Below are 16,595 nucleotides of genomic sequence, written 5' to 3' on the forward strand. Positions count from 1 at the left end.
GCATGATCTTGGACTGGATTCTGAATTTAAAAAATAATGCTGTAAAGGACATTACTGGGACAACTGCCTGAACAGGAACAGGGTCTGTACATTAGGTAATAGTGTTGTATTGAGGTTAAACTTCCTGAATTTGATGACTGCACTATGTTTATGTAAAAATAATAGAATATATAAGCATCATTTGTTCTATTCTTATAACTTTTCACAAAGTTTGAAATAATCTCCAAATAAAATATTTAAAACATTAGTCTGGGTCAGGCGTGGTGGCTCATGCCTATAATCCCAGTGCTTTGGGGGCCGAGGCGAGTGGATCACTTGAGGTCAGGAGTTTGAGACCAGCCTGGCCAATACGGCGAAACCCCATCTCTACTAAAAATACAAAAATTAGCTGGGTGTGGTGGCGCGCACCTGCATTTCCAGGTACTCTGGAGGCAGAGGCAGGAGAATCGCTTGAACCCAGGAGGCGGAGGTTGCAGTGAGCCGAGATTGCAGCACTGCACTCCAGCCTGGGTGACAGAATGAGACTCTGTCTCAAAATAACAAAGAACCCCACAACATTAGGGTGTGCCCATAAACCGCACAGCTGTGTGCTTAGCTCTCTGTTTACTTGGATTTAATGCTCATGAGCAGTCCTTGTGTCCGCTTCTCTTTTGCTAAGGCCTTTACTTTGATTCATGTCTTGCTTGGCTCAAATTTATCATCAAGTGGCTCCTTTTCAGAAGGACTCACAAACACCACAGCTTTTAAGTCCTTTCATGTATGAAAACATGTGCCTGCCGTCTCACCTGAAGAGTCATTGTCTGGAGATGATGCTCTTGGCCATACTTCCTGTCCCTCAGAACTCTGGATGCAGTGCAGCAGAGTTTTCTTGCACTGAATGTACCTGCAGTTGGGTTGGTTTTTCAAGTTTTTATAAAAAATTTGATTTTTCTGCCTGGGCACTTAGAATTTTTTTTTTTTTTTTTGAGACAGTTTTGCTCTTGTTGCCCAGGCTGAAGTGTAATAGCGTGATCTCAGTTCACCACAACCTCCACCTCCTGGGTTCAGGCAATTCTCCTGCCTCAGCCTCCCAAGTAGCTGGGATTACAGGCATGTACCACCACGCTTGGCTATTTTTCTTTTTTTTTGGATTTTTAGTAGAGAAGGGATTTCTTCATGTTGGTGAGGCTTGTCTTGAACTCCTGATTTCAGGTGATCTGCCTGCCTCGGTCTCCCAAAGTGCTGGGATTATAGGCGTGAGCCACCCCACCCAGGCTAGAATTATTTTTATATGGTTGAATTTCAATAATCACCAGGGTATTTTTGGGGGGTATCTATTATTGTGGATCAATTTTTCCCAGTGGGTCCCCTTACTGGGTTTCCATACAACCCACTCTCTTTTCTGTTTGTGGATTCAGTTCTTCTTTTACTTGGGGAAATGTCCTTATCATATCTCCTAATACTTTTTTTTTTTTTTTTTTTTTTGAGACGGAGTCTTGCTCTGTTGCCCGGGCTGGAGTGCAGTGACCGGATCTCGGCTCACTGCAAGCTCCGCCTCCCGGGTTCACGCCATTCTCCTGCCTCAGCCTCCCGAGTAGCTGGGACTACAGGCGCCCGCCACCTCGCCCGGCTAGTTTTTTGTATTTTTTAGTAGAGACGGGGTTTCACCGTGTTAGCCAGGATGGTCTCGATCTCCTGACCTCGTGATCCACCCGTCTCGGCCTCCCAAAGTGCTGGGATTACAGGCTTGAGCCACCGCGCCCGGCCCATATCTCCTAATACTTTAAACACACACACACACACACACACACACACACACACACACACACATTTTTTGAGACGGAGTCTTGCTCTGTCCCCGCCATGCTGGAGCACAATGGTGTGGTCTCGGCTCACTGCAACCTCCACCTCCCGGGTTCAAGCTATTCTCCTGTGTCAGTATCCAAGTAGCTGGGATTATAGGCGCCCGCCACCACACCTGGCTAACTTTTTTATTTTTTAGAGACAGGGTTTCACCATGTTAGCCAGGCTGGTTTCAAACTCCTGACCTCAAGTGATCCGCCCACCTCGGCCTCACAAAGTGCTTGAATTACAGGCTTGAGCCACTATGCCCGGCCTAAATATAGATACATTTTTGAGACAGAGTCTTGCTATGTTGCCCAGGCTTGTCTTGAACTCCTGGGCTCAAACAGTCTCCTGCCTTGGCCTCCCAAATTGCTGGGATTACAGGTGTGAGCCACTGCACCCAGCCCTTCCCTTTATATTTTAAGAAACATTTATAAGGCTGCAGTTTATGATTTATTTAGTAGTCTTGATCTGGTGTGGTTTGGTCTTCAATTTGTTTCCTTAATTCTTCAATCTCCCTGTTAAACTTGTGTCATTTTATCATCTTCTCTTTGAACAGTTGTTTTATTCAAATAACTTGAGTTTTACATAACACAAAGCACTATTTTCCCTGGGTAACAGCTTCTCTTGGCCTGAATTCCTGTGTCTCTCTGGCTCTCGATGTTCCCTTCTTTCCCGTTCCCTCTTAGGGTGCAGAATGTATACACTTCTTCATCTTATTCTGGATGGCTCTACCTAGACCTTGCCTTTGCTCACATATACTGAGAGTTTCCCCCAACACCCTTCCTACCTTATCTGAGGCCTTTATCTTTAACCCCTCTACAGCTAAAAGGTAAGCACTACAACTGACACATTTCTGTAGCCAGAGGCTTCTGGATACAGTCAAGGTTGGGATAGTTGAGGCTACAATAGAGTCTGCTGGCGATCTCTTTCCTGAGATTTTTTCTTCAGTGTTCTGTGCACATCACTCACTCTACCTGAACACACGTAATTCCATTCCCACAGGAGAACATCCTCAGCCTTGGGACACGTATCCCCAGTGGGCTGTTTCCACAGTGCTCCTACTGCTTCTGCTGCCTTCCCTTCCTAGAGACTGGAACCCAGCCTCTCCTGTGATTGGAGGTGGTTATGTGATACAATCACAGAAATATGAACTTTCTTCCCCAAATTAGAAGACAGAGCCATGTGAGAAGCCCCTTGTGCTTCCCTGCCTTGTCCTCCCGTTGCTTCCTTCCAGAAAGCTCTGTGATGCTTCAGGTACAATAGCGGACCGGGGATCAGACGGACAAGAACTACACACCTAGCAGAGCTGCAAGCAGGAAGGAAGAGCCAGCTCCGTGCAGACGTGCCTGAGGGGGTACCCACCCCAGACTGCCTACTGCGGACTTATTATCACTTGGGAAAAATACCCACAGTGCCTTGTGCCTGTCAGCCGCAGTTTGTTGGCTGGACTAGCTACAGAAAATGACCACGGGCAGTTTTTCCCACTGTTGGTAAAATCCTGTGGTGGTGCAAAGGGGCATCGAGCCTCAGAAACTTTTCCTTTACTTTTCCCAGGCTGTCTACTCACCTCTTCAGTCTAATTTTTTCCAAACTAGACTGGGCACAGGGATGGGGAGAATTCGAGTAAAAATTTTTAGGATTTTGCTGTTCACCATCCTTTCCACTTAACACTGGGGACAAAGTGTCAGAGTCAAACCACAATTTTGTTTCCTTTCTTGGTTGTCAATTTACCTTTAATTTTTTGAGACGGAGTCTCACTCTGTCGCTCATGTTGGAGTCCAGTGGCGCAATCTCGGCTCACTGCAACCTCTGCCTCCTGGGTTCAAGTGATTCTCCTGCCTCAGTCTCCCGAGTAGCCAGAACTACAGGCGTGCACCACCATGCCCGGCTCATTTTTGTGTTGTTTTATTAGAGACGGGGCTTCACCATGTTTCTCAGCTGGTGTCAAACTCTTGACCTCAGGTGATCTGCCTGCCTCAGCCTCCGAAAGGGCTGGGATTACAGGCGTGAGCCTCCGCGCCCAGACTTGAGTGCCAATTTAAAAGTTTACAGCATCAAGTTGACTGGCTCTGTTGGCTTCTTTTGGACACACATTTTAATACAGAAAAACTGTGTTCATAGCATTGGGTACTGAAGGGAGAGAGAGTCTGTGATCCAGCTTCAATCAGCCCTAGTTGCCCAGAAGTCCCTGAGCCCAGATTAAAATTATGATGGCTGATAACCACCATTTTTCCAAACTAATACACAATAAGCTAAAAATAGCTTTCCCTTTCTAAGCATTCATGTCTGGGAATTGAGGCTCATTTATTAAATGGCAGGTGATTTCACGATCAATTTAGATGCTAACCTCATTTTTTTTGTATAACACATCTGCTGTAACCTCTGTCAGGAAAAACTGTTCATGAAAAACAGGTATTGTGTCATTTAATCCCTGTCCAGTTTCCATAAGCAAACTGTAACCTCATTCTACAAATAGCCAGGGGGAGAATCAGCTCTGTTCCCATAGTGACAGCTCACTGTATTTGCTATCTTTACAAGGTGGAACACATGTGAGGTTGGAAATGATAAATCAGACATATCAAAAGTGACTACCTAAGGTGACTATTTCTATAGAAGAACTAACATTATTTTTAGAATTCCCTATGAAAAGAAAATAGAGGCTAGACTATACCTGTGGTCCCAGCTACTGGGGAGTCTGAGGCCGAAGGATCCCTCGAGCCCAGGAGATTGAGGCTGCAGTGAGCTACGATAGCACCACTGCTCTCCAGCCCAGGTGACAAAATAAGACTCCGTCTCTTAAAAAAAGAAACGAATGCTCTGTATGGTTTCCATTAATCTTAAACCATACGACCCTGCCTGAATTTACACCGTATGCTTCTATCAGCCACGCAGAGAGCAAATGCCCCACTAAGTTGGTGATCAGGCTTTTGGCGACCACAACTCTGCAACAAAAGCTACTGCGATGGTTAATACTGAGTGTCAACTCGATTGGATTGAGGATAAAAAGTATTGATCCTGGGCATGTCTGTGAGGGTGTTGCCAAAGGAGATTTAACGTTTGAGTCAGTGGGCTGAGAAAGGCAGGCCCACCCTTAATCTAGGTGGGTACGATCTAATCAGCTGCCAGCTTGACCAGAATAAAAAGCAGTCAGATGGCTGGGAACAGTGGCTCATGCCTGTAATCCCAGCACTTTGGGAGGCTGAGGCGGGCAGATTGCCTGAGCTCAGGAGTTCAAGATCACCCTGGGCAACATGATGAAACCCAGTCTCTAATAAAATACAAAAAATTAACCAGGCCTGGTGGCATGCGCCTGTAGTCCCAGCTACTAGGGAGGTGCTACTAGGGAGGCTAAGGCATGAGAATCGCTTGAGCCCAGAGGGCAGAGGTTGCAGTGAGCCAGGATTGAGCCACTGCTCTCCAGCTTGGACTACAGAGTGAGACTCCATCTTTAAAAAAAAAAAAAAAAAAAGCAGGCAGAATGTGAAAAGACTAGACTGACTTAGCCTCCCAGCCTACATTTTTCTCCCATGCTGGAGCTTCCTACCCTAGAACATTTGGACTTCAAGTTCTTCAGCTTTGGGCTTCCTTGGTCCTCAGCTTGCAGATGGCCTCTTGTGGGACCTTGTGATTGTGTGAGTTAATAGTCCTTAATCAACTCCCCTTCATATATATCTATCCTATTAGTTCTGTCCCTCTGGAGAACCCTGACTAATACAGCTATGAAACTGGAGGTAAAAGGAATCATCTAAAAAAGTGGAAAGAGCAGTCACAAAGTCTGTCTTCTTCTGTAAAACAGAAACTGGGCCCTAGCTAAAAACAAGTTACTCACCAAACACCCATGCATTCATTCAAACCTACAGGTGGTACTATACGATTCCTACTTTCTCACAGTCTGTGGGAGAAGCAGGAGAAGCAGAAGTACACAATGCTGACCACAATGCTGGGTTCTAAGGGTCAGGGCACTGCAGAGCCCACACCTAACCACAGAGGGGCAGCAGCTTGCTCTGCTTAAGATCAGACGCGAGGACCTTCAAGATGTGCCTTTAACAATGAGGACACGCTCACCAAGTGGGAAAGGAGACAAGAAAAGATGCAAAAGCGGCCAGGCGCGGGTGGCTCAAGCCTGTAATCACAGCACTTTGGGAGGCCGAGACGGGTGGATCAAGAGGTCAGGAGATCGAGACCGTCCTGGCTAACACGGTGAAACCCCTTCTTTACTGAAAAATACAAAAGGCTAGCCGGGCCAGGTGGCGGGCGCCTGTAGTCCCAGCTACTCGGGAGGCTGAGGCAGGAGAATGGCGTAAACCCGGGAGGCGGAGCTTGCAGTGAGCCGAGATCCGGCCACTGCACTCCAGCCTAGGCAACAGAGCGAGACTCCGTCTCGAAAAAAAAAAAAAAAAGAAAAAGAAAAAAAAAAAAAGAAAAGATGCAAAAGCAGACCTGTGAATGGCAAGATTCTGGGATGCACTGGGTTTTCTAAGCAAAATAAACACTTGAGGTAGAAAAAAAAAAGTACCAGTAGGGTTCAGAGTCCATTTTTAGAGCACTGTTTGACCCACCTACCCCATTTCTAGCTCACAGCTTTTTAAAACCTTCAACAACAATAATCATGAAGTAAGCAGAAAAAAGTTTTATTCTCACAATAGAACAGCAGCTGGACAAACAGGCTTTCAAGTTAGGCAGACATGATTTCGAATCTCGGCTCCTCCACTGCCTATCCGTGTCTCCTTGGTAAGTTAGTTCACTTTTTTTTTTTTTTGGAGATGGAGTCTCACTCTGTCGCCCAGGCTGTATTCAAGCAATTATCTGCCTCAATATCCCGAGTAGCTGGGATTACAGGCACCCGCCACCATGCCTGGTTAAATTTTTGTATTTTTAGTAGAGATAGGGTTTCACCATCTTGGCCAGGCTGGTCTCGACTCCTGATCTCATGATCCACCCGCCTCAGCCTCCCACAATGCTGAGATTACAGGCGTGAGCCACCACGCCCAGCCGTTAGTTCACTTTTGAGCCTGTTTCCTGTCTAAAAATAATCCTACTATCTCTGAGGTAGGTTGTGATGATTCCATGAAATAATGGTAAAGCAATCAGCTCAGTTCAACAAATTATGATGCTTCTAAATAAAGGAATCAGGAAAGAACCTAGGTGGTGGGTCAGTATTTACCTTTCCCAAGTCAATCTAGTCGCCGCTGTCTTGATTTTAGAATGAAAAAGCAAATTTTTCTGTAGTACTACAACTAAAATTATTTTTTTTAAATGGCATTTCTGCCAAATACTGTAGCTGTGTAATACATTTCAAACACAGTTGATCAATAGTTTGACTTAACTATAGAAAGCAACTAAGTGAAATTTTATAGAATTCTTGGAGATGATACAATAAGAGAGTAACAGAGCCGAATGAATTAATCGGTCTTCATTAAACTAAGGTTGCTTCTAAGTTACTTTAAACGGGTGGCTCACTCCACTCTTTTGAAATATATACACCATGGAAAGAATGATCTGTAATCTTTCTTGGTAATCAATATTTTTCACAATCTCCATCATGAAAGCCTATCACATTTTAGTTCACACACACATTATTTCTCCTTCTGAGTTACATACAGGAAACTACCACTGGCATAAGAATCCATCCCATTCTTTAAAAGGAAGTCACTTGTTGGCCGTTCCTGTAGGCATTATTTTCTAACACTCTGCAAAGTACCTGATTTTTACATTTTTTAGTCACAAAACCTTTTCAGTAGGAAGCTAATTGAAATCTTTACTGCAAAAGAGAACAGAGCTGCTAGGATGGAGAGGAGCCCAAGACAGGCAAAGAAACTGTGGGAAATTCTAAACAAGGAAGCATGATGTCTCCTGAATTCCTTCTGGTTCTGAGTGACAGAGACAAGAACTGTAATCATCAGTCCAGTCAAGGGCCACAGCATTAAGATAAGAGGATGATCTCTGTGTGTTCCTCCTATTTATGGAACCCACTCTCTCTACCAGAGGTGTTCAATGAAATGATAGGAGATGGCAATAGACTCAGCACTTAGCCAACATCTTTCTCCTTCCAAGTCCCTGTGGACACACTGATGCTGGAGATGCCAAATGCTGTAGGTGTTTTAGCTTGTGCCAGGAAAAAAGAACCCCTGCTGGTTAATGGGCTTCCATTCTTCATGAACTCCAGTTTCTCACAAACTCATCAAAGGAGAGTGCAGTGACCCTAGTTAAGTCAACACACTGATTCTTTCCTTGGCCCCCATCAGAAGATGACATCTCTTGACACTAGTCGCCAAATGATGCTGAACGAATTACTATCATCTTTGTGCTTCCATTTCCCCTTTTACAAATAGGGATAATAATAGTGCTATCGCTTAGAATTGTGGCAGGGACTGCGATGATACCTAGCACTTATTTGTGCCTGTCACATAGCAAGAGCCCAAAACTGTTAGCTACTATCAACAACAGCATCATCATCATCTCGGAGTCTGGAGAGACGTGGCATTTCCTTCACAAAATAAGAAAATTGTGGAGAGCAACAACGAAGATTTTAAAGTCTAAAATTAACTCTCCAAAAAGTGCTTTCACCACGAATTGCACCATGTCAATGGGTACTCAGTACAATTACCCCAAACTAATCCTAATCCCAAGTAAGAATTAATGTTTGGAACATACAATGGGGGGAAAAAAATTTTCCCCTTGGAGTATAAAGCAACAATGAATGACTACACAGCAAAAGTCTCCTAAAAATGTAATTTTAAGCTGCTGCTCCGAAGTCAGATGTGACTTACAATTCAGCACTTTGATTCAACTGTTAGAGAAGAATAAAAGGCAGAATACAGCTTCCTTTAAAATCAGTTTTGTTGCCATGTTTAATCAACTTCTCTAAAAGAAACCTCTGAAATTTAAATATAGAAGCAAATAGGTTGTGGTTTGCTTATAGTTCATGCCAGTTGTAACATATATTCTATATTTACCAATGCATACAAGTGCACATGTATGCACAGTTCCATTAGAAAAGGCTTAAGCATGCTTTTTAATTTAAACAAAAGCAGAGTTCTATTTAAAATCAGCTGCCAACACTCACACCAAATCTATATTCTTGGAATCTGTTTCTTCAAAATCAATTTTGATGAAAGTGAAAAAAAATCTTAAGGGAAAAATAATTTTGTAATCCAAGTAGTAGTAGGGAGAAGATACTGTCCCCTTCCATTTAAATGTTGAGCTACAAGATTGTCTAATAAAGATCGTATTTTCTACTTGCTTGCAAGTTCCAGTGTTTTGTGTGTTTTTTAAAGGATCTCTCAAATCTCTCCTACCCTAAATCCTACAGCAGCACGTTTGAAAACGAGACACATAGCACAGGTAACTTGGAATTCCGTTTGGAATGACCCCACCACACTGAGCAGACCTCCGAGTAGCCTCTGAGCATGCTGCCAACAGCAGCAGCACCCAGCATGGCAGAGCTGGAACCCCTCGCCAAAGGACACTGACCTTTTGATGACTTGTGACTTCGTCCCGGCTTCTCCCCAGCTCCTCAGCAAGTTTAACGTTCTCTTCTTGCAATGCTGAAAGCTGCTGGGACTTCTGAGCTGCTGCCTGCTTTAGGGTTTCTCTGCAAGGACAGTGAGTGCAGGGTTACCATAGAAACAAGACAGGCAAGGAAACTGTGGGAGACAACCAGCTTCACAGCACTGAAGAAAATATATCTGGGTCACGTGCCTGATAGGATCTATAATAACAGCAGACAGTATTATCTACATGCAGAAGGGGCTAAATGGCCACAACCTCCCAAAAGGAGGACTGCCACCCACAACTATTACATTTTTCAGAACCTAATAAACCCTATGGCCACCCTCCCACCACCCACTTACCCCATAAAAAGGAATTTTGCTATAAAATAAATGACAAATGAGATAGTCAGTACAGCCCTCCTATCTTTAGGAATATTTCCGTTAGATGATTTTACTAAAACCCACTTCGTTGATAAAGTGATTTAATTTGCTGCCAAGGCACTCTGTTCTAACTGCACAGATCTATAATTTTTTTTTTTTTCTGGAAGAAATACAAATCCAATGGTCCCATTTACCAGTGTATCTGTCAGAGTCGAGTGCTGATGTAAATCTGAGTATATTTTTAGGACAACCAGAGGCGGAATGCCCAAAGGAAATACAGTTTCCTAATTACATAACAGGTGTTTTATTTTGATAGTAGTCTTTCCACAATGCTAATTTATAATTGAAAGAAGCAAATAAAAATATAATACAAACTACTAACTTATACCATGAATATCAGCATAAAAAAATGAACCGGATAGGTATATTTATTAAACATCTTCTTGTTCTTAAAATAATCCGAAACACAGATCCTAAACATTATCCTTTATACATGAATATGCACAATATTTGAGCACTAAATCTTAGTTTTAATGTTATAGAGGGTTTTGATGGAATTGTGAATTTTAAGTACATCTGTGTTGGTTAAACTCCGTTTAGCAAGCTGTCATACATGGCTGAATTCTCAATCAAGTCATCTGGGTATGAATCCATCTGCTGATGCATGAACGCATCTATTTTTAACTTCAATTGTCTAATGGGTGGCAGTTCTCGGCACATTCGATTTTCTCAATTTTTATTTCTCCATCCACCTATAATATGCACACTGAGATGACCTCAGGAAGACTTAGGGAAATAAATCTACACAAAAATTCTCTTAGCACACTAAATTAGGCTTTTTACAGAGATGTTTATTTAGCAATTGAAGATAAACTGAGAAGGAATTTTAGCCTCAGCTAGTCACTCACGAAAGAGACTCATATATATGAATCTCTATATATATGTATATATGTATGTACATACACATACACACACATCACAGCGAAAGTTCATCTGTCCAAAGTCCATCAATCTTTGACAAATCAGATTTCCTTATGGTAAAATTACCATAAGCCAAACGTATTTCCCAGGTGGTCACTGCCTTTATGAGTGGCTACACGGTGTCTGCATGTGTGTGGCCTGTCAAAGTGCTACGCTTATACTCCTGTTCCTTCCTCTCTCAAGCCTACAGGAAGGAAAATTATAACAATGCATCAAGGAAGTAATCTAAAAGTGGCCAAAGTGTCCTAAAGAATTGACCTATAAAAACAAAATTATTGGTTTTTTTTTTTGTTATTGTTGTTTTGAGACGGAGTCTTGCTCTGTCACCAGGCTGGAGTGCAGTGGCGCGATCTCAGCTCACTGCAAGCTCTGCCTCCCGGGTTCACGCCATTCTCCTGCCTCAGCCTCCTGAGTAACTGGGACTACAGGCATGTGCCACCGTGCCCAGTCAATTTTTGTATTTTTAGTAGAGACGGGGTTTCATCATGTTGGCCAGGATGGTCTGGATCTCCTGACCTCATGATCCACCCACCTCGGCCTCCCAAAGTGCTGGGATTACAAGTGTGAGCCACCACGCCCGGCCAAAATTATTGTTTTAAAATTTACAAAATGCTTCCATTTTCTCATTTAATCCTCAAAGCCCAAGGAAGCTAATGTTATTTATGTTTTAATGAGAAGATTGAAGCTCCGGGAAGTAAACAGATTTGCGATTTGCCCCAAATCATAAAGCCAGTACGCAGCAAAACCACAAGAACAGGAGCTGCAGTTGGCAGATGACTTCAGTCGTGATTCAGACCTAGAGCACTTCGTTTTTTCTTTAGTGGGTAGCGGGTGAATCCATTTCATAGAGGAAAGAGGCTCCAATAACCCAAATTCTGGAAATACTCAAGGAATGATTCTCAAAATAGCTACAAAAATATTTCTACTGGTTTTTAAAGAAGCTACTTTTCTTTCTGCATGACAAGATATCCTGACACAGAAAAGACTAGGTTTAAAACTAAAGACAAACATTGTTAATATTGACATGCAAACATTTTACTTATGAATCCATCATAAATCTATTATCATGCTAAATGTATTGTACATTTACTACTGTGCCAGGTGAGTAAAGACAAAAATTAGATTGCTTATACCCTTTTTTCCCTAAGATCCAAAATTATACACAAGAAACTGTTTCATTGTTGATTTACAACTGAAAATAGGAGCTGGCTAACCGAAATCAAGCAAGAGCTTTCCTAAAAGCAGACTTGTAAGTGGCACACAGGAAAAGAACATTGTTACAAGTGCTGGTTTCCAGGGGCAAGGGCAATATTCCAGAGGGAGTGGTTTCTATTAGAACCCCTGTGGTGGTTGAGCACAGTGGCTCAAGCCTGTAATCCCAGCACTTTGGGAGGCTGAGGCAGGCGGATCACTTGAGGCCAGGAGTTCGAGACCAGCCTCGCCAACATGGCAAAACCCCATCTCTACTAAAAATACAAAAATTAGCTGGGCGTGGTGCATGCCTGTGATCCCAGCTACTTGGGAGGCTGAAGTGGCATGATGAATTGAACCCGGGAGGTGGAGGCTGCAGTGAGCTGAGACTGCTGCCACTGTCCTCTAGCTTGGGCAACAGAGTGAGACCCTGTCTCAAAAAAAGAAAAAAAAAAAAGAAACCCTGTGTCTATATTGGTCCCCTTTTCCTCCAGTAACCACAGTCCTATTAGGTGAAGAGAAACACCAAAAAAGCTCCAGAGGACACGCAAAACCCCACACACATTAAACCACGGATGAAGTAAGTGGCTGCTCATTCTCCAGCTTTGAGCTCTGAGGAATAAGACTAAGGAGGAGCCAAGTGACTGCTTTGTTTTGAGAAGCACTGTTCCCATTACACAGTCCTCTTACAGCAGAAGGCCCTGGAAACTGGACCAGGGGGCCACTGGTCATCAGGGGCAGGGGTTTTTTCAACCTACTCCCCATACCTCCTGCGCTGGCTTCCATGGAACGCTACCAGCGTGTCTCCCACCGTTCCTCCCTCCCGTTAACAGTCCCAGGCATATTGTGCCAAGTCACTAACAGGAAGATGTGGTTCCCTCAGGTCTTTTGGGGCAGAAAAAAGGTAGAAAATCCAAAGCAGCCCAGGCTCTTTCTGCCCTGGGATCCGGTTCTTCCCTACCCGAATGTGTTCAGGGATCAGAGGTCTGGGGAGTGCAGCACCAGGAACAGCTCAGCACAGGCTGGGGCTAGCATGACAGCAGCTGGAGCCACGATCTCAGCTAAGCTTTTATTAGCCAATGGAATAATTCGAAGGAGGAGGTCACAAAAACAACTTATGTCACCCGGCCAGGCACGGTGGCTCATGCTTGTAATCCCAGCACTTTGGGAGGCCGAGGAGGGCGGATCACCTGAGGTTGGTAGTTCAAGACCAGCCTGATCAACATGGAGAAACCCTGTCTCTACTAAAAATACAAAATTAGCTGGGCATGGTGGTGCGTGCCTGTAATTCCAGCTACGGAGGCAGGAGAATCACTTGAACCCAGGAGGCGGAAGTTACGGTGAGCCAAGATCATGCCACTGCACTCCATCCTGGACAACAAGAGCAAAACTTCATTTCAAAAAAACAAAAACAAAAACAACACCACCAAAAAACTATTTTTCTTCATAAAGGTGAAATCAGCGCCACACTGAGGGTAGGTGACATGACAGGATTCAGTGAGGACTCTGAACATTAAAGAGTGATCTCACTGGAATACTAGTAATGATCACAACAAAAGACTCCTAAGAGCCGGGTGCAGTGGCTCCCGCCTGTAATCCCAGCACTTTGGGAGGTCAAGGCGGGCAGATCATTTGAGGCCAGAAGTTCAAGACCAGCCTGGCCAACATGGTGAAACCCCATCTCTACTAAAAATACAAAAAAATGGCCAAGCGCAGTGGATCACGGCTATAATTCCAGCACTTTGGGAGGCTGAGGTGGGCAGATTACAAGGTCAGGCGTTCGAGTACAGCCTGGCCAATAGGATGAAACCGTTTCTACTAAAAATAGGAAAAGTAGATGGGCATGGTGACAGGCACCTGTAATCCCAGCTACTCAGGAGGCTGAGGCAGGAGAATCGCTTGAACCCGGGAGGCAGAGGTTGCAGTGAGCCAAGATTGCACCACTGCACTCTAGACTGGGCTAAAGGGTGAGACTCCATCTCAAAAAAAAAAAAAAAACAAGTACAAAAAAATTAGCCGGGCATGGTGGCGCACGCCTGTAATCCCAGCTACTTGGGAGGCTGAGGCACGAAAATAGCTTGAACCCAGGAGGCAGACATGGTGAGCAGAGATCACACCACTACACTCCAGTCTGGGGAACAGAGTGAGACTCTCTCTGAGAAGCAAACAAACAAACAAATAAAAACAACAAAGCACTCGTACGTAGTACTGCAGGAAAGTGGAATTTTATCTCAACCCCACGAACCCTCTTGGCCAGGTCCACTTGGCCCTGCCCCTCCATCACCTAGTAGGACCCAGGGAGTTCGATGGTGGGATTATGGCAGCGGAGGCTGGAGAGGGAGTCTCCCATGGCAGTTCACACACTCCCTTACCAGCTGCCCGTGGGACACATCGCAGGAATTCAACCTGATGCCCCAAAGCCCTCCAGGTTTGCAAAATGACTCGTGTCACCAAGAAAAGAAATCCTAAGCTGTACCTGCACCCCGCTTCCTGAATGAATAGAACTGTCACGTTACAACAAATGACTTTGTTTTTCCTGCCATGGTGACCCATCTTCTATTTGTGTCATTTGATGTTGGCAGGCCAAGGAAATTGAAGCCTCCCCTGATGACCATAATCATAATTATAAATTTATAAATCTGCATAAGTGAAATTGTTGGAACTGTTTAAATATAATCCCATCATCTAGAGACCCGCCATTTAAACTAGGACCGAGGAAGAAAATCGCTGACATCACAAGCTGTACATCTCCTCGCAGGAGCAGCTCAGATCAGATTCTTCCCAGGAAAATTTTAAAACTCTCAGAAGAACTACACATGTGCTAGCTTAATCCAAGCTCAATCAACAAATAGTATTGAGGATGGTGACTTAAAACAGCAGTTTGGAAATGATGCTTTTGTTTTTGTTTGAATCTCATCTATGTATTAGGATTGGAAATAAAAGACACAAACCCTCGAAGGGCAGGGACCATATATACTCACCCTCTTATGCTTCCTACCTTAACTGTACCTACCATGAAAGAAAAAGACACACTCAAATGTTCACCAGGTGAATTAGCTTTAGGGTTTTAGGTTAATACGGTTGATACAGTGTAGTTAACAGAAGATCAAATGAAATCTACACTGTAACCATCCTTTAAAATGTCAGAAAATGCCAATCTCTAATAACTACACTAGCCAAACTTGAAAGGCAAGAACTGAGTTAGCATCAACAAAGGAAGTATGAACAGTCTGTCTGCCTGAAACCACGTAACAAACTGATGTGTAAATCTTAATTTTAAAGTCTTCCAAAATGCTGGTCATTTCATTTGCATGCCAGATGGTTTGATTACTCTTTTTTTTTTTTTTTTACTATAAAAAGAGTTTTGAGGGACTTGCTAATAAAGGGTCTGACATTTCCAAATGTTAAGATTGGCTGGCCAGGTGCAGTGCTCACGCCTGTAATCCCAGCACTTCGGGAGGCTAAGGTGGGAGGATCACTTGAGGTCAGAAGTTCAAGACCAAATGTTAACATTCTGCTTGTACTTTCAAGGCTTTCAAGTCACTTCTTTTCTTTTTTTTGAGACAGGATCTCACTCTGTCACCCAGGCTGGAGTGCAGTGGCACGATTACGGCTCACTGCAGCCTCAACCTGCCGGGCTCAAGCGAGCCTCCCACCTCAGCCTCCCGAGTAATTGGCAAATAGGCATGCACCACCATATCCAACTAATTTTTATATTTTTTGTAGAAACAGGGTTTCGCTGTGTTGTCCAGGCTGGTCTCAAACTCCTGGGCTCAAGTAATCCACCCACCTCAGCCTCCCAGTGTTGGGATAACAGGCACGTGCCACCACACCCAGTCCAAAATCACATCTGAATCCCCAGCTTAACTCATCAGCCAGTACACATTTCATTCTGATCCTTTAACTCAGCAGTGGTTCTGACTTAACAGCGGTTACTGATGTTACTTCTAGGGTATGCAATAGAGTTGGCATACGTTTATGTGCTTCTCAAATATTTTTAAAATAATTAGCATTGTGTTCACATTTTCAATTTAAAATAAATTCCGTATTTTTTTCTCAAAGGAGAGAAACTTACATTTCTTTCCTAAATTCTTCCATTTTTTGATTCTCCACAGTCAGGAGTTCTTTTGATTTGTTCAGCTCTTCCACATTTTTCAAGTTGTTTTCTTTAAGTGTGTCCAACTTAAAGACCAAGAGAAAAAAGCTTGATGAAATTATTTCATTTTCCAATGACATGAATGAACAAATTATTCATGAAAGTGTGTACTGAAAAGACAGATGAAATTAGTCACTTGCAAAAAAAAAAAAAAGTCTCCTGGGTGAAGAGATTACAGATGACAAGTCTATTACAAACTGCAAACCTCCTCCTTACATTTAGTCTGACATATCCTGTACACCTGGCCAAAATGTCAAACTAAATTGCTACAGAGAAGTAAAGTTTTCTTTCATGTTGTGTACAATTCTCAGCACTTATCACGGAACTTGCTATTCAAATATGATTCATTAAAAACAAGAAATAAAATGCAAAGCAATGACATCAGCAAGGATTATTCTTTGTAATGAAAAAGAAACCCTTTTCTTTCCCCAGAGATTAGTGATTTAGGATATGATATTGTTCAGTGTCAGTACCAGATTTACATAGTCCTCATTACAAAAATTATTTATTTAACTCAAAATTATTTGTAGATTGGAAAAAAATTTAGTAACCCATCTGAACTTGAA

General features: G+C 43.3%; 1 protein-coding gene across 4 annotated transcripts in view; it reads right to left on the reverse strand.

Annotated features, from left to right (window-relative positions):
• Positions 1-16,595, reverse strand: part of CLIP1 (CAP-Gly domain containing linker protein 1) — a 153,947-nt gene that overhangs the window by 30,478 nt on the left and 106,874 nt on the right. For all 4 annotated transcript variants that reach the window (XM_073021186.1, XM_073021185.1, XM_073021184.1 and 1 more), the window contains 2 exons: positions 15,949-16,055; positions 9,301-9,421 (listed from right to left, as the gene is read on the reverse strand). In XM_073021186.1, the coding sequence (XP_072877287.1) occupies positions 9,301-9,421; positions 15,949-16,055 (228 nt within the window). The remainder of the gene's footprint in view (positions 1-9,300; positions 9,422-15,948; positions 16,056-16,595) is intronic.

The sequence above is a fragment of the Chlorocebus sabaeus genome, chromosome 11 (assembly GCF_047675955.1).
Source record: "Chlorocebus sabaeus isolate Y175 chromosome 11, mChlSab1.0.hap1, whole genome shotgun sequence".
NCBI classification, from domain to species: domain Eukaryota; kingdom Metazoa; phylum Chordata; class Mammalia; order Primates; family Cercopithecidae; genus Chlorocebus; species Chlorocebus sabaeus.